This window comes from Podarcis gaigeae, assembly GCF_964106915.1.
Source record: "Podarcis gaigeae genome assembly, chromosome: 8".
Classification (NCBI taxonomy): domain Eukaryota; kingdom Metazoa; phylum Chordata; class Lepidosauria; order Squamata; family Lacertidae; genus Podarcis; species Podarcis gaigeae.
In genome coordinates this window covers 28,006,294-28,025,218 of record NC_139684.1, presented here as the reverse complement: position 1 = coordinate 28,025,218, position 18,925 = coordinate 28,006,294, and the positions used below count along the sequence as shown (strand labels likewise).

Sequence of the window (18,925 nt, the reverse complement as noted above, 5' to 3'; positions counted from 1 at the left end):
GGTGGTTTGCACATTTCTGTCATTCTCCAGGTCTGGCATCAAGGGTTCAACATTGATGGGCACTGGTCATTGTACCCACCATTAATGAGACCACTACCAACTCCTCCTCTCCTCTGGCCCCACTGCTGGACCTCCTTGCTGCCTCTGTTGTATATGCAAATGAGCCAGGACTGGAGTAAGGAAGCAGATCAGCTCCTTCCTTGCCTCTGAGCAAGCAGGCAGGGCATATGTAGGGAAGAGTGAGTGAAGGGTCAGGAATGAGGAAGAGGTGAGCCCATAGGAGGGCGCTCTTTAGGGCAATTTGCCCCCTCCCTTACACAAAACCACTCCTGCAGCCTGCAGTGCATTCTTTACCTTCTACACTATCAATGGCACCAAAGAATTGCTCTTGCATTGGTATTCGACTGCATGCATAACTACATCAAGATTCCTTGTCTGTGGTGCTTTGCCCATGCACCAGCAAAAGCTTCTCGACAAGAATTTTAATGCAGCCGTGCAGTCACATTGATAGGGTTGCATTGACTGTTAGTTGTGCTCAGAGTAGACCCATGGAAATGAATGGCCCGAGGCTAGTCATGCCCATTAATTCCAAAGGGTTTACACAGAGAAGGATTAGCACTGGATATGATCTGCAATGTTTGTATGTGGGAAGAAGATGAGCATGAATGAAAACAGCCCAATGCTACCTGTTAATTTTGGATGAGGGTTTGCAAACTCCCATTAAACATGCATTCAGGGTCATGGGGAAAAGAAATGTATGTAGGCTTCCTTCCTTTTCTCTGTTCTCCTCTCCTCTCTGCCAGACCTCCCCACTCTTTTGACAGCCTTGGATCTTTCATGGACCTGACCTGACCTGACCTGGTGCAAACTGGCTGAATCCTGTGTCGACCCAATTTGGTTCAGGATCTGGGATTCAGCTGGATCTGCTGCACAGCCCTAGTGACGACATTGTCTAAGTGCCTACTCCTTTGCTCTGGATTGCTGCTCTGGAGAGTTGTCCTCTCCTCTCCCATTTTTGTCACTATGAACCTGTGTCTGGCCCTACCATTGTCCACACAGACTGACCGCACCCACTACTCTTCCCGTTCCTGGAACTCCAGCACCTGGTGATTGACCTTTGCCGAGGCCTCTTAATTAGGACCAAATGTTACCTGACATCAAAGTTTCTAAAAAGAGCTAAAAGCATCTTTTGAGTGGGAGCTGATTTCGACAAGGGCAGTCACTGCTGCAACCATCAGGGGAGACAGCTGGACCCTCCCACACATACAGTTTCCCCATTCCAAATCGTCTGCGATTTCCCCCCTCAGATTTGCTCAAGATAGCAGAGGCAGGATAAAGTACATGTAGGGGTTGGTGGATGGATCAGGTTATTCTGTTTCCGCGTCAGTTTCGCTTGCTTTTATTCATATATTCATTCCATCTTCTTTCAGCATCAATTGGTGAATACCCTTGTTTTTAATGTTAGATGTTGTCACTTTTTTATTATTAATATTCTGTTGGGAGCTGCCAAGAGTGGCTGGGGAAGCACAGCCAGATGAGCGGGGTATAAATATATTATTATTATTAAACAAGCAAACCGCAAAAAATAACAAATCACTTTTTTTAAAAGGTCATATTTTGCCTTTAAATTAGGGATGGGGAATAAATTTGATTCAGTTCACTTTTAAAGACAAACCTACCTAATTTACACTTAACTAACACAGTGCATGAGCTGAAAAGCAGACATCCTTCAAAAATTCACACTCCTCTGAATTTTGCAATGTGGTTCTCCAGTCAAGTAATGGGTACAAAAATGCATCTGTTGGGGAAAATAACATACCAAAGAGCAGCGTAGAAGAAGTTGCTTTGCAAAAACATTTTGCATACTGCGTTAGGCAAAATGGCATACAAGATTGTATATAGGAGGGGAAACCTAGACTAAACATAGTTATTATGAATTTCATTTACAAGCATGCATTTTAATGCAAAATATGCATTTTTATAGGCATTTTGGTCCCTTGTTTGAGCTGAAAGCTGTATTTCAAAATTTGGAGGAGTGCAATAAATAGAACGGATCTCTGCATTCCGATATGTGTATTAGTCCAGGAGGTGTGATTGGGGTTGTTCCATGTAAAACTGTGGACCGAACAAAGTCTTAGAGCCTCCCCAGCTACCCCATAAACCCAGACCAAAATGTAAGTTGCTGCTCAGTTGTAAAAGGAATTGCTTACGTAGTGTGGACAGGATACAGACTGCCCAGTCTGCAGACACAGAGGTTAAAACACCATGAGGGTTGAGAGAATGAAGTTATATACTTGGCGCTGTGGTGATTGTGAGCCTGGAGATGGATGCCCTGTCAGGCAACCCTGTGCCCTGGCTGTCTTCCTCTCCTGCAAGGAGAAATTTCAAATCACATTAACAGTGTTAGCCGGGGCTCAAGTCTGAGTCTGACGGGCCATTATAAATGACAGCAAGGCTGGGCATTTTTATTAAGGAAGAGCCTTACTTTAATGCTCTCTCTGGAAACTTGCACTCGACTTACCCGCAGCAATGCCTGGGTTTTTCCTTGCAGATCTGCAGCAGAGGAGAATGATTCCCTCTTTTGTCTTTCAATTGTTGTTTCCCAGACACCATAAAAGGGGTGGCAAAGGCAGTGAGGGGACTCATTGGGCCCATTTGGAGATGTGTGTGTGTGTGGGAGTTCCAAAGCAACCCCTGACACCTCTATCAATGCCATTTAACCAAATGAACCATCTCCGCCTCTAAAAAAAGGCGGAGCATACGTGTGCATTCTTCTTAGCACACGTAAGGACAGTAGCTGCAATACTGCCCGTTGGCTATCATCAGTGGTGGTGCTGAACAGCCAATAGTTCCCTCCTCTGCAGAGTGTGCCAGAATTTCTGGCTTGACATTGTTATCACCTTGAAGTACTCCCTGCCATCACTGAACCAAATAGGATTCAGTTGCAGGACTGGGTGAATGTTGGGTGGGTGCCCCAGCAAAGTGCTCTTTTTGGGGCAACATGATAGAAGTTAATAAAACTATGCAAGACATAGGGAAAGTGGATAAAGGAAAGTTTTCCTCCCTTCCCCACAGCTGGTATATAACTCATTTCCAACAGCTGGTATTCAGAAGCATCACTGCCTGTAACTCTGAATAAAGAGCATATCCACTGTCACTGGTAGCCATTGATAGACTTCTCCTCCATGAATTTCTCCAAGCCTCTTTTAAATCCATGCAAGTTGGTGGCCACCACTGCCTCCTGGGGGATTGAGTTCCCTAGCTTAACTATGTGGGATGTGAAACACAAGAGCAGTCAAGTACAATATTCCTAGAGTGAACATGTTTACACATGGGGAGGAATGTTTGTCCAGCCATCAGGTAAACTTTCTGTTTCCTTCTGGGCTGGGACAGACTTCCTCTGCATGTGACTAGAGGTGGGTGTGGCCTCACCTGTGCAGGTAACAACAAAAGCACAGGGCAGGGCAGCTACCTCTCTCCACAAGCATCGGAGAAGCAACATCTGCTTCCAGCCAAGAGAGGACAAAGGGACTGTTTTCTTATGGAATAGTTTCCAAGTATATGTTACTTTTCTAAGCTAAGTCTGCCTTCTGGGATCCGATTGGGAACAGAATGTGTGAGTAAACCTTTTTTTATACATTTGTAGAAGACTGTGTCATGTCTTATCTTTTATGAAGGAATAAGGGGAAAATAACAGAACAGTTGTTATAGAGGCTTTAGCAAGCCTGAGCAAACGCATCCGCTGCAAGTTTAAAAAGGGGGAATGCTACTCTGCTAAATTGTAGAACTTGTTAACACAAGTTGGAAAAGGATATAATCAGACAATATATCCTCTCCTGCATCCTTGAACATTCCCACAAACTATGTGTCATGTGAAGAAATACTTTCTTTTTCTTCTTTTTCTTTTTATCTGTGTTGTCAGGGACTGGGCAGAGGAGGAATGGTGGAGACCGCCTCCCCAGTCTGACCTTTCCTGAGAAGAAGGAGACAGTTCAGAATTACAACGGGGTTTGAGGGAGGTTACAGCTGAGAGGCAGTTGAGGGGGGGACTGGGAAATAATGGGAGAGGAGGAAGAAGCAGCACCAGAGGAGAGACAGTTGATTGACTCAGTGTCTTTAGAAAGCATTCCAGACCCCCCTCCTCTCCCAGAACACGGCGGGCCTTGAAAGTAGGAGAGCAAAGAGCTCAAAGGCAAAAGGTCCTTTCCAGCACTGGTAGTGATGACTCATGAGGAAGTGGGAGAGACAGAGGGGTTGGGGTTTCACTCGGAGCAACACCATTACTCCAAGAGGCTGCATTTCTAAGCGTCTCTCTGTGAATACTGAATAAAAAGCACTGGTAAGAACTTTCCTTGTCTTATCCATTCCTCACAACCTACTGTGGGGGATTGGGTCCTCTGATGCCTGACATGTCCTGAATCTCCCAACGTTAAGTTGCACAGGATGTCCACAAGTTCCAATGTTATGACAGAAGGAGAATATATTTATCCACTTTCTTGATGCCATGTATCATTTTATAAACCTCTATCATGTGACCTCTTACACACCTTTTCTCTAAACTAAAAAGTTCTGAACTTTTCCTCATAGGGGATTTACTCCACCCACTTGATGATTTTGGGTTGCCTTTTTCTGAACCTTTTCCAACTCTTTACAGTGGTACCTCTGGTTATGAACTTAATTTCTTCTGGAGGTCCGTTCTTAACCTGAAAGTGTTCTTAACCTGAGGTACCACTTTAGCTAATGGGGTTTCCAGCTGCCGCCATGCTGCCAGTGCGTGATTTCTGTTCTCATCCTGAGGTAAAGTTTTTAACTCAAGGTACTACTTCCAGGTTAGCGGAGTCTGTAACCCTAAGTGTTTGTAACCCAAGGTGTTTGTAACCCGAGGTACCACTGTAATATCCTTTTTTGAGGTAAGCCAACAAGAACTGCACACAGTATACCAACTGTGGCTGCACCATAGAATTTTATACAGTGGTACCTCGGGTTAAAAACTTAATTCGTTCTGGAGGTTCGTTCTTAACCTGAAACTGTTCTTAACTGGAAGTACCACTTTAGCTACTGGGGCCTCCCACTACCCTAGCACAATTTCTGTTCTCATCCTGAAGCAAAGTTCTTAACCTGAGGTACTATTTCTGGGTTAGCGGAGTCTGTAACGTGAAGCGTCTGTAACCTACAGCGTCTGTAACCCGAGGTACCACTGTAATAGTATTATGATCCTGGCAGTTTTAGGTTCAGTCCCTTTTCTAAAGACACCTAGCATGAGAATCACAGCTGGGAGAAATGCAGTTGTGCTCACATCCTGCTTCTGGTCTTCCCATTGGGGCATCTGGTTGGCCACTGGGAGAATAGGATGCTGGAGTGGATGGGTTGCTTCTTCTTGCATTCTCATGTTCATACTTCTGCAGAGAGACTAGTTGGATCTTGTTGACCTTTCACTGCCCAGCAGATGTGGCCAAGACTGATCGAGTTTCCAGGATAGTGCAGTCTCACAGAGCTGTGTCAGGCCCTTGAGGACCCAGAGCCATTCTGAACAGTTTGCGTGATCATGCCAGATCTGATTGTGCATCATGCCCAGTCAGCAAGACATAATGCAGCCATTCTCTCCCTTCTCTCTTCCATCTCTATTTCATTTCATTAAAAAAGTAAGTTTTATAGCCTACTGGATGTGCTGGATGGAAGGAAAAATACAAGGGCTTATCTCAGGGCTGCTAAATTGCAATCCTGGGCAGTGAGTCAACCTGGTTATTGCTGAGAGGAACAATGGAAGGGATTGATGGCTATTAGATGTAAATCGAACCTCTGCATTGAAGGGCAGTATATCTCTGAGCAGTAAATGCTGTGGGCCCACAAAGCAAGGCTGGTTGTGGGTGGTGATGGCAAAGTGACTTTCCCTGCCTTCCCTTCCATAGTCCAGTGTTTTTCAGAAGAAAAGTAGAGCCCTTGCTGGACCATCTAGTCCAGTATCCTGTTCTCACAGTGGTCAACCAGATGCCTGTGGGAAGTCTACAAGCAGGGCCTGAGGACAAAGAGCACTGTCAACTCCTGTGGCTTCCAGGGTAATGGGAAGCAGGGTTAGATTCACCGATATTCAGATTTTGCCCAAATATCCAATTTTGAATGTGGCATTTGAAAACTGCAAAATGCTTGTGCATGTCATCCATCAATGCTACTGCATGTCAACTGTCAAACAGCAAATATGGAATTCATTAGGGGCTACCACCCCTTCTTATAGTGCTTGCCAACCTCACCTACCCTTGCCAGCAGCCCACCAACCCCCTTGCCAACCCCCACCTCTCCCTTTACACCCAAATCTCAAAACTCCTTCAGGCACTCCTCCATATCCCATCACAGCTGCTCTGTGTACCTCCATCCCTGCTCTAATCAAACCTCGGCTGTTGTTTAAAACCCAATTTTATATCCTGACTTCTCTTTTGCTCCCCCGCCATACCTTGGCCATGCAACTCCCAAGACTGTAATGAATATATATATATATATATATATATATATATATAGTGTGGTACCTCAGGTTACGAACTTAATTTGTTCCAGAAGTCTGTTCTTAACCCAAAACCGTTCTTACCGTTCTTAACCTAAGGTACCATTTTAGCTAATGGGGCCTCCTGCTGCCACCGCACTGCTGCCGCACGATTTCTGTTCACATCCTGAGGTAAAGTTCTTAACCTTAGGTACCACTTACGGGTTAGCGAAGTTTGTAACCCAAAGTGTTTGTAATCTGAAGCATTTGTAACCCAAGGTACCACTCTCTCTCTCTCTCTCTCTCTCTGTACACACACACACACACACACACACACACACACATATGAAGAAATGTCATCTGTTCAATATTGTGGGCATCAACTAGATATATTTTGGGAAAACATTTTGGCAAATGTGGGTAGGGAGACCTTTAAGGTGTCTGAGGAGGAGTTCCAGCTCTGGAAACAAAAGTGCTCATTAACCCAAAACGTTGAGCCAATTTGCACATTTGGGATAACAGTATGGTCCAGTCCTGCTTGGACTCCACTCTTGCTGACTCAACCATGTAAAATGTCACATTTAAAGGGCAACCTGTGTTGACATCCAACAAATCTTCACTACCCAAAGGTTTGTGTGCCAGGGAAGAAATTTCAGAGCTAGCCCACTCTCTGATTTGTTAGCCACTCATGTGAGATAAGGTTTCAGAGACAAGCGGAACTGCCAGATCCATGAGCAACAGTCTGGAGAGTTTCAGTGCGTCATCCTGCAACACTCCCCTTGAATGAACTCTGTTGACTTTTCTGTTTGTTTGTTTGTTTGCTTCTTTCTAACACAGCTCTGTGTCTATCTGCAGGTCAGGTTATCCTGTACGAAGCCATGCTTGGATTTTAATAGCCATGTTCCGACTTGCCATGGATTTCACCTCTTGTGAATCTTTGGGCCACGGTCATAGGCCCTTGCAAAGACCGGGTCACCGTGACCGACATGGATTCTGGCATAGTCCTTTGTGGAGTCTTAGATCCGGGCAGCAGGCCAGGAGTTATGGGCTTCCGGGGAACCATGCTTTCCCCTATTTGGAACGGTCTAATGGACAGCTGGCCAGTATGTATCATTCCAAACGTCTACACAAAGCCACGGACCTCCTCTGGGAAAATGGGCACCCCGAGCACTTTGTGCCCGCCAGATCAGACCCTTCTCTGGCAGACGGGAGTACAGCATACCAGACTTACTTGAGGAGGAGGAAAAGGTACCTCCGGGCAATTGGCAAGCCCACTCCAGAGACCGAGGTGATCGTCTGGGGGTCCACAAGCCCTTTGGAAACACTGGAGAGCTTCTCGGGAATTTATGGCAGTGCCACCACCATCTCTGTTTTGCGACACAAGACCACCACCATCTCCACCACCACCACCACCACGATCACCACCACAACTGCGGCTTCCACGATGGTTCAGCCAGAAGGACCTGGACCTGGGATTGGCACACCCAAGAACAACCCCGGTGTGATTAGCACAATGGTACCACCTGCCACTTCTGATGGGAACAGAAAAGAAGTTGGTGCCCCTCCGCCCAAGATCCCAGGAGACACTTCAGGTATATTTATAGATTGCTTTTAGATCTGTGTGTATTTGCTTGCATGTGTGCAAATGTTGTGTTTCATTTCCAGTTGTTGACCCAAGCAGGAAAACAAACAAACATACTGGGTTTCTATTGTGATTGGATGAAGGGGCATCCTGCGTAACAGAAATGCAACACACACACACCACTAATTCATAGAACATGATATCAGAGTGGTTCACAACAATTTTATATAAAACCATGCAAAAAAAGCCATATAAAAAAGTTAAAATCTGGAATTAGGAAACTATTGTGGAAAGCTGTATTATCAATTGCCTGAATGCAGCCTGATAGAATAGAAAGGTTTTCAGCAAGTATTTAAAAGTCGGCACAGAAGGAGCCTTCTGAATCCTCTGTTCGCTGAGCATTACACCATACTGGGCCAATGACACCAAAGGCTCGTTTTCTTGTTAAGACTGAGACCGAAATGGGACAGAATTAACTGCTTAGCCCATCTGTGTAGCCCACCTGATCCTCATCACCCCTCTGCCATTTTGTGACCCATTATAGAAAACCCACAGTGTGGTTTCCTTAATGCCAAAATAATTTTCTTGAACACAGTTGTATGCTGGTAAGTTACTTAGGACTGTCCTATCATTAGGCAGTTGCCTCAGATGGCAGATATTGGGGGGTGGGGCAGGGGGCAGTGCTGAAGAGATGGTGGAAGAAAGGTGTCTATGTACCAGTTGACCAATCCCTGCTCCCTCTAAACTTCCTTGTTGACTTCCAGTGTGGTGGAGGATACCATCATGTTGGCAGTGTTGAAGGAAGGTTCAGCTCCCAGTCTGGTCAGCTTTTGCACCTGAGGCAAAGGAGGCACTCTCTAGCTTTTTGTTTCAAGCAGCAAAAACATAGTCTTTCCCCTGAGCCCCCTAATGATCTGGACATAAGAGCACAATAAGACCCTGCTGGATCAGAACAATGGCCCATCTAGTACACAGTGGCCATTCCGATACCTATGATGGGAAGCCTGCAAGCAGGATTCAAGCATAAGATCACTCTCCCCATCCTGTGGCTTCCAGAAACTGGTATTCAGAAGCATTACTGCCTCTGACGGTGGAGGCAGAGCATTGCCATCAAGGTTAGTAGCCCCTGATAGTCCTATCCTCCATGAATTTGTCTAATCCCCTTTCTAAGCCATCCAAGTTGGTAGCCACCACTGCGTCTTGTGGCAGGGAGTTCCGTAGTTTAACTATGTGTTGTGTGAAGAAGGGTTGACTTTTGTCTGCCTTGGTTCTTTCAACATTTAGTTTCACTGGATGTCCACGAGTTCTAATGTCTTATGAGAGAAGGGGGGAAACCCCACCCCTTTCTCCTTCCACTTTTTCCATGCCATGCATGCATACTTTTATAAACTTCTATCATGGACCCCTTCTTGGGAGTAGTTTTCTAGTAAAGATACAAATGGACAAAAGGATTACAGTTGAAAATGGAATGAAATGAGTTTCAAGGAAAATGTTCAGCCACTGAGCAAACTGGAACTCCCTCCTTCCCTCCCTCTGATCCTTCATTTTTATGTGTGGTACTCACTGGGGGTTTAAAGGGGGTTTGTCTGTAAGCTCAGTAAATCCACACGTGGGAGCCCTGTAATCGAATCTAAGCGCCATGCTCATTCCTCATAGCGCAACGCACCGATTCCATTCGCTCAGCAGCTGGAAGTGGACTTTCCATTTATTGCAAATTATGTTTGCTATTACAGAAGTTTAGACTGGAAGGCCCTTTGCCACACATGAAGTAAATTAAATCGCAGAGAATGTTGGTTGTGACTCGTAGAGCCCAGAAAGATGCTTCTCTTTAATAAAAGGGAAAGAGAGGAATTGTTGGAATTTACAGTATAATCTATACCCAGATTAATTTCTCTAATGAACCCATCTTCTAGGGAGAAATAGATATTAACTTATTCCTTTCCCTGAATACTGAACTAGGCATTAGAAGGAGTGTTTGGTAGGCTGCTGAAACGAAAAGGAAAAGCAGCAGTCTTGCATCTGCTCTTTAGCCAGTGCAGCGACCTCCAGATTTAGACTACAATTCCCAACAGGCCTAGCCAGCATAAGTTAAGGATCAGAGACAATGGGAGCTGTACACCACAATATCAGAAGGTTGCTGTGTTGACTACTCATGGTGTGGCACTATCAACCTGGAGTGCTATGTCCACTTCTGGGCACCACAGTCCAAAGGATATTGGGATAGCTCAGTCGGTAGAGCATGAGACTCTTAATCTCAAGGTTGTGGGTTCGAGCCTCACTTTGGGCAAAGAATCTTGCATTGCAAGGGGGTTGGCCTAGATGACCCACATGGTCCCTTCCAACTCTACAATTCTATGATTCTATGACAAGCTGGAAGGTGTTCAGAGGAGGGTGACTGGGTTGATCAAGAACGGCTATGAAGAACGGCTGGGGGAGTTGGGTATGCTCAGCTTGGAGGAAAGAAGACTGAGAGGTGATGTGATAGCCATCTTCAAATACTCAAAGGGCTGTCTGTCACAGCCTGTCCCAGATAAGGAAGGCACATGCTTGTTAGTTATCTCTTTACTGGCAAGAAAAACACTGATAGCAGCTTCCTCCATGCTCCGGATAGGCATGCACACATGCACACATGCTTCTAGGTAAAGGTAAAGGGACCCCTGGCCATTAGGTTCAGTCACGAACGACTCTGGGGTTGCAGCGCTCATCTCGCTTTATTGGCTGAGGGAGCCGGTGTACAGCTTCTGGGTCATGTGGCCAGCATGACTAAGCCACTTATGGCGAACCAAAGCAGTACACAGAAACGCCGTTTACCTTCCCGCCAGAGTGGTACCTATTTATCTACTTGCACTTTGACGTGCTTTCGGACTGCTAGGTTGGCAGGAGCAGGGACCGAGCAATGGGAGCTCACCCTGCCACGGGGATTCGAACCGCCCACCTTCTGATTGGCAAGTCCTAGGCTCTGTGGTTTAACCCACAGCGCCACCTGTGTCCCCATGCTTCTAGGCAGCTGTCCACAAATCTGGGCCCTTTGGAGCAATTGCAGCAACAGGGAAAACCTTCCCTTTTGCCGGCTTATATACATTTCCCTGACAGGTTGCCCACCCACAAGCTGCAACTTCTGCATGGAAGGTGACACTGCCCTTCCCACTTCAAGCCCCTCCTGGTTTTAGGAGATGCTGGGTGGGGGAGCTTTGTGGGGAGTCTACTGACCTGTCTTTTGGATAAACAGCCTCTTCTTCTTCTGGCACACCTGCCACACCTTCCTCTCTCTCGGTCTGCCCTGACTCTCCCTCCCCTGACTCCTGCCTTGCAGGCAAAAACGTCACATGCCATAAATCACTGCTCCCTTCTTCTGGGTCAATCTGCTGGTCCTCTGCCTGCACCACACAGCCTTCAGAGCCTGCCACTCCCTGACGCCAACACATGGAAGATGGAGCAAGTTTATTTTCTGCTGCTCTGGAGGGTAGGACTCAAACCAATGGATTCAAATGATAGGAAGAACTTTCTGATGGTGAGAGCCATTCGACAGTGGAACAGACTCCTTCAGGAAGTGGTGGCCTCTCCCTCACTGGAGGTTTGCAAACAGAGGTTTCGATGGCCATCTATCAGGGCTTCTTTAGCTGTGATTTATGCATTGCTTGGGGTCAGACTAGATTGCCCTTTGTGGAACCTTCCAGCACCACAATTCTGTGATTCTACCATTCTATTATCCTAAATGCCTGATGGCAACATGGTTAAGGATGCATCTGGAATTTATCCAAATTTATTTCTAGACTCGGGAACTCTAAAGTACATCATTTTGCTTGCCGCGTCTCCTGATAGCAGCCTTGTGGCTCCAAGGTGAATAATGTCTTGTTCCAGCTTGAGTCAGGCAGGAGGAGGTAGCAATCAATCTTTGGAATTTTATTCACTGGTTGGTTTTCATTTATGAATTGCTTCCTATGCGATTTAAGAAACAAAAACAGCAGAAATGAAAACCTACACGAAAGGACTCCATACATAAAAGCAATTAAAACAATTTCACATGCGGAAAAGCAATTCCATGGATGAAAACAATTTCAAATTTCATACAGACTGGGGTTTTTTATATTATATATATATATATATATATACTAAAAAAAACCCTGAATACCTCTCTACTTGAGAGCCTGGTTGAAAAAGGAACACTTTCAATCAGCGCTGGAAAGACTACAAAGCCTGTCTGATAGCGGGAGAGGGGGAGAGAGAGAAAGACAGAGTTTTGGTGGTTAGGTGCTTCTACACATAATGCTTGATTCCAATATTATATGCATGGACTTTTGATGAGATAATATTTGTGCAGTGTTTGCTTGGGTATTTAAGGAGAGTGAAGAACCAATGTGGTGTAGATGGAATAGAAGTTGGGAGACCTGGGTTCAAATCCCTGCTCAGCTGTGAAGATAACCCAGTAATCTTGAGCCAGCCAGTCACCACTTCTCAGCCTCAATGTTCCTCACCTATTCATTTAATCCTCACAACAACCCTGTGAGGCAGGTTAGGCCGAGAGGCAGTGACTGGCCCAAGGTCACCCAGCTTCATGGCCAAGTGTAAAACTGAAGCTGGGTCTCTTGGGTCCTAGTCCAGTACTCTAACCACTACTCACTCTCTCTCTCTCTCTCTCTCTCTCTCTCTCTCTCTCATCCTGCCTTAAAACTCACATGCATTTTGCACATGCTTTTCTCCTGATGTATTCATTTTGCATTATAGAATCCATTCCTGCAGATTTATATTCCGTAATATACACCATTTCAGTGCGCACTACAGATTGTTATATATACTTTTTGAGGAGGAGGAGCAGAAGCGGAACTAACTCCTAACCCTAACTCTTGCCTTTGGCACCTGATATGTGTGTTTCGAGGACCCGCCCTGTCTTTGTGAATGTAATATGCTTCAATTGTTTTTAATTCTCAGTTTTAAATTGTCGTTCCTACCCTGCGACCTGCTGGTGACAGGTGGGTAATAATCATAGCTGTCAATGTTTCCCTTTTTTTAAGGGAAATTCCCTTATTCCAAATAGGATTCCTCACAAGAAAAGGGAAAAGTTGACAGCTATGGTAATAATAATTGCAGGTATGAATTTTGAAGGGTGCTGTGCATAGTTAAACTATGGAACTCACTGCTGTAGGGGGTTCATTTTTTTTGTTCATATGGTGGCTCAGAAAATGCAAATTAGGTAGCTTTGCATTAAATTATAAACTAATTTCTATCTCATTCACTACCTGGACCTTACAGGATAATCAGCTTACTTTGAGTGGTTTGCTACAAAAAGGCAGGGGGTTGCAGACTGGGAGGCCCCCGCCTCTTATGCTATTTGTAGCTGAAACCTGGAGATTAGGTGAGGAGGGATGGAGGGAACGTGTGCCCATTCACCCTTCCTACAGACACCTTGCTACCAATTCCGATCACTTACTGATTCAGTCCTTGCTCCTGCCCCGACACCCTCCGGGAGGTGCCTCCACTTCCAAGGATGTGAAGCAGGCTTTCTGGAGCTCCGTTGCTATTGGCAACAGAGTTCGACATGTGTTTGAAGTGGAGCAAGTTCCGCCCCCACACGCTGATACTGAGAGAGCATCGCTCTGTTGTGGGGAATGAACAGGAAAGGGCATGTATTTCAGGATCTTCCCCTGGAGGGGAGAGTGTTGCTAGGCATTATCCCTGACTTTGAGAAAAATTGCAAGGTTTTTACCCCCCCTCCCTCTTTTCTTTTTTCTTTTCAAAAACCCAATAACAACTTTCTTTTTATAAAACTTTACGAGAGTTCCTCTTGATCAATAATACATGATGTATATAATCTTGGCTTCAGTACACAATGTTACATCTTGTTAGACATTAGATCGTGTTACAGTGCACTTGTGTGCCATAAAAGAAGGCCGATGCCTCATAGAAGCACACAATTGGACACTCTTGGAAACCCAAAGCAATAATGTAGAGAGGAAGCTTTCCACTGTGTCCCTGGCTGAATCAGGGCTCTGGGCAAACTTCCTTGCACTCAGCCTCTGTTGTGGGCAGTAAGTGGTGAGCCAGTTCGATATAGCAGCTAGGGTGTCGGTCTGCGACCTGGGAGACCAGAGTTCAAATCTCCCGACTTGGCAATGAAGCTCCACTGGGTGACCTGGATTCATGGTTGCTGCGTCTCAGCCTAACCTACCTCACAGGGTTGTTGTGAGGGATTTAATGGAGAGGGAGGAGAACCGTGCATGCAACCTTGAACTCACTGGAGAAAAAAAGCTGGTCTATAAATGCCATAAGTAAATGAAATAATAAAATTGTGTCTTCTTCAACTGGTAGGGTGGGCTCATCCCTTAGACAAGGCTGCCTCTTGTGTCTCTGCATGAGTTGCTGGTTTACTATGAGAAGAGGATGCTGGTCAAGATGGGCCACTGGCCTGATCCAGCAGGGTTCTTATGCATCTGTAAAATGTGTGCAATTTAAATGCATTTTCTTTCGTTGCCATTTCATTTGGAAATAAGACTACAATAAAATGCAAGTGAGATGGAATGGAATTAAGCTGAACCATACATTTTTAGTAGTGGGGATGGGATGGACAGTGTACAGGAAGCTCAAGCCGGAATGAAATTGCACCCTCTTCACCGAGGGGTGGGTGGAATTACTCTGAATCAAAAGCGCTGGCAAAGTGGTCCCCAGCAACGCTCAGAAACCAACTTTTAAGGGCTTTCAAAACCCTTCCTCAAAGAAGATGAGGTGAGCTTGAAGTCTTCCTCATACCTTCTCCTTTGCAAGTGGAAAAAACGGCTTGGGGAATGCATGCAAATTCATCAGGAATAAGATGGGAGGCATGAGGGTTAGGGCAACCCCTCAGCTTGTTTTGACCCTTAGCCTCCCCATTTGGCCACAGGGGATAATGCTAGTAACTCACCACGAGCCACAATAGCTATGCTCTGCCTCAGGCATTGGCAAACTCAGCCCTCCAGATGTTTTGGGACTACAGCTCCCATCATCCCTAACCACTGGTCCTGTTAGCTAGGGATGATGGGAGTTGTAGTCCAAAAACAGCTGGAGGGTCGAGTTTGCCTATGCCTGTTCTACCTCCACTGTCAGAGGCAGTAGATGCATTTGAATGTCAGTTTGCTGGGAGAGAGACACTGTAGTACTTGGCTCCTACTTGGACATCCTGTGAGAATAGGATGCTGGGCTAGAAGAACATTTGGACTGAACCAGCTACAGGATCTTCCTATGTTCTTAGGTTCACAGTATAGCCCATTCTACAACCAAATTCTACTCTTTTGTTGACTAGGCTTTCACGTATTATTCTTATTATTTATATCCTGTCTTGCCTCCTGACAGGAACTCAAGGTGGCTTACAGATAAAACAGGTGTGGGGGGTGGGAAAAAAACCATCCTTAAAAAACAATTAAACAGTAATAGAATTAAAGGTTTAATAGAATTAAACACACGCATAGAGTAAAAACATCATAGCCACAGCACTTTCCTTAAAATCAGTGATTTTATTGGAACAAGAAAATCTTCACCTACTGGCAGGAGAACAAGGAGGGGGCCAGTCTGTTTTCTCATGGAAGGGCGTTCCAAAGTCTGGGGCCAGACACCAAGAAGGCCTTCTCTTGCATCTCCACCAAACATGCCTTTGAAGGTGGCCGGCCTGGGAGAAGGGCCTCTCCTGAAGAACTAAGAGCCTGGGCATGTTCATATGAGGGAAAACTGTCTTTCAGATAGCCTGGCTCTAAGTTGTACAGAGCTTTATAGACTTCTGAGGTCTATGAAAACAGTTGATGCCATAAAGCTACAGGCTCGACATTAGCCACTCCCTTGGTTGACTATATCAAATAAAACTGTTTCCATGCAAGTTCCTATGACTCTAAAGGTCCCCATATTTAGACAGAGTTTAAGTGAGGGCTTAAACTGGGGCGACAAATGGTGGGAATGCAGGTGAGCCCCACACCCTGCAATCATTTCTATGCATGCTGACTCCTGTTCAGGGGAGGGGGAATGGGTTTCTGTTGGAGCTGGAGTGGAGGGTGGGCATGTGGGGAGTAAATCTTGCATGCTCCCTTCTCCACAGGCAAAGCCCCTCACAAATTTACTTGCATTCTTTTATAAAAAGGTAAAGTAAAGGGACCCCTGACCATTAGGTCCAGTCATGACCGAATCTGGGGTTGCGGCGTTCATCTCGCTTTATTGGCCGAGGGAGCCAGAGTACAGCTTCCGGGTCATGTGGCCAGCATGACTAAGCCACTTCTGGCGAACCAGAGCTAGGTTGGCGGGAGCAGGGACTGAGCAACAGGAGTTCACCCTGTCGCGGGGAATCGAACCGCCGACCTTCTGATCGGCAAGTCCTAGGCTCTGTGGTTTAACCCACAGTGTCACTCGTGTCCCTTCTTTTATAGGGCTATGCAAATTGAGCTCGAGATGTGATGTGTAATCTACCATGCCACTCCTTGTGGTTGGCATTTTGAGCTATTAACAATGTGTCATGGGATGCTCACGGGTGCTTTCTTTGCTTGCTAACTGGTGCAGCCCATGGATTGTGGGGGTGAATGAAGGCATCACTTAGACCCACCCCCCAGCCACATGTAAATTGGGTGGCCAGGGCTCATCCTGGTATGGGACCGCAAGTGTTACACATCTTCCGCAAGTGTTACACATTTCCCTTTTTGCCTCCTGTGAAATATTGGCTGGTATGGACCGTTACGGGTTTCACCAAAATATCTCTTCTTTTCTCCAGCTGGGAAACACAAGCATCATTCTCCGCCCCCTCCCCATCATCCCTATCAAAGGCCTGGAAAATGCTGTTTCTCTAATCTTCTCTTTAACCAAAATGATGCGCTAAGCATCTTCAGATCCCCCTCCCCCTGCTTCTGCTGGTGTTTTCTAAGCAGATACCTCAGGTTGCTGCTAATTGATGTTTTACCCAAGGGTTAAGGTTTGGGCAAAGGATAATCCTGATGTTCCATACCAACATCTGACAGGTCTGAGTCACGAGGGGAGGGGGGGAACCACGGCAATGCAATGCTTGAACCATCATCGACTGACCGCCGCTAATTGCAGTGGCATGCAGATTGGCCCTGAGCAGACTCCTTTCCCGCTTGCTGACATCAGAAGGAGATGATCAGAGTTAATTTGCCGGATTGCAGATAGGGAAGAGTAATGCTGAATTGCTCAGATTCTCGTTCCTCTCCTGTGCTGTGTAAGTCATCTCTGACTCTATTGTTATGAGAGAGGGAGAAAATAAACTTTTCCCTATCTGCTTTCTCGATGCCATGCATCATTTTATAAACTTCAATTGTGTCGCCTCTTACTCACTTTTCCTCTAAACTATAAAGTCCCAAAACACAGCAACCTTTCCTTACCCGGGAGTCTCTCCATCCCCTTGATCATTTTGGTTGCTCTTTCCTGAATCTTTTCCAACTCTACAATATCCTTTTCGAGGCCAGAGCTCTACCTGGTATTCCAGGTAAGATTGCATCATGGATCACTTTAACGGCATGGAGATATCAGCCGTCTTATTCCTTTCCTAGTGCTCCCTTGCATGGAATTTGCCGTTTTCACAGTTGCTGCACACTGGGTTGACATCTTCATCAAGTTATCCGCTGCACCCGCAAGGTCTCATTCCGGCTCATTCACTGCCAGCTCAGACCTCATAAGCAAATATCCGAAACTAAGGTTTTTCATGGCATTATATTTGCCACAAGGGGCAGCTGCTCACAGATCCCAGCAGTTATTGATTTTCAGCATGTGGGCACTAGGCCAGTATCAACTGGCCAGTATTGATCAGTATCATTGTTTATGGTCAGGGGGAAATAATAACACACGAATGCGCTTAAGATCTCAGGAAAGTATATATCCCCTTTCTTCAGAGGAGTGGGCTACGTAGGGTTTAATGCATACTTTCCTCCCAACAGTCCTGTGAGGTAGGTAGAAGTGTGTGAAAATAGCCTGTGCGAAATCAGCCAGTTAGCTTCATGGCTGAGCTGAGAGATGGTCCCTCATCTCCAGGTACTTGTTTAGTAGTTAGGTCATGTCCGACTCTTTGTGACCCCATGGACCAGAGCACGTCAGGCACTCCTGTCTTCCACTGCCTCCCGCAGTTTGGTCAGACTCATGTTTGTAGCTTCGAGAACACTGTCCAACCATCTTGTCCTTTGTCGTCCCCTTCTCCTTGTGCCCTCCATCTTTCCCAGCGTCAGGGTCTTTTCCAGGGAGTCTTCTCTTCTCATGAGGTGGCCAAAGTATTGGAGCCTCAGCTTCACGATCTGTCCTTCCAGTGAGCTCTCAGGAACTCTTCTATTTTCAAACAGTATTGGTGACCCTATTGTATGATATTCTGGACAACTAAGTGTGGTTTTGTTTTCAAATGGACAGGAGGTAGTGAAGACCACCAGCTTGGGCGTACAAAAGAGGATTGGACAAATTCATGGAGGAATGGGCTATTGGTGCCTGCTAGTCATGACAGCTGTGCTCTGTCTCCACTGTTGAAGGCAGCAATAGCTCTGAATATCAGTTACTGGAAGCTACAGGAGGGGATAGTTGCTCTTGCAGGTTTCCCAGAAGAGGTTTCCCAGTGGTTGGCCACTGGGAGAACAGGATGCTGTGTTAGATGGGTCATTGGCCTGATCCAGCAGGCTTTTCTCATGTTCTTATGCGTGCTTTTTGATCTTCACAGTAATCCATATTTTTCTCCCTACATGCGATTGGATAAAACCTACAAAGCAGAACTGGATGGATTCTGGCTTTGTGCATTACCACGTTGCCTAGACACTGTTCCCAAGGACGCCTCTCCTGCCTCTTTCGTCCTTGTCAAGACTGAACTTTTGGTGCATTCAGTTGCTGACATTCACAAAATTCCACCGAGAGCTGGTTGATGACATTGGTGC

At 45.9% G+C, this 18,925-nt stretch overlaps 1 protein-coding gene across 5 annotated transcripts in view; it reads left to right on the top strand.

The window, feature by feature from the left end:
- The window catches only part of AJAP1 (adherens junctions associated protein 1), a 124,788-nt gene that overhangs the window by 44,116 nt on the left and 61,747 nt on the right, over positions 1-18,925 (top strand). For all 5 annotated transcript variants that reach the window (XR_014567430.1, XR_014567431.1, XM_083752750.1 and 2 more), the window contains exon 2: positions 7,331-8,067. Coding sequence is in view for 3 of the 5 variants with exons in the window: in XM_083752750.1 (XP_083608876.1) it covers positions 7,331-8,067 (737 nt within the window). In the remaining 2 variants the exon portion in view is untranslated. The remainder of the gene's footprint in view (positions 1-7,330; positions 8,068-18,925) is intronic.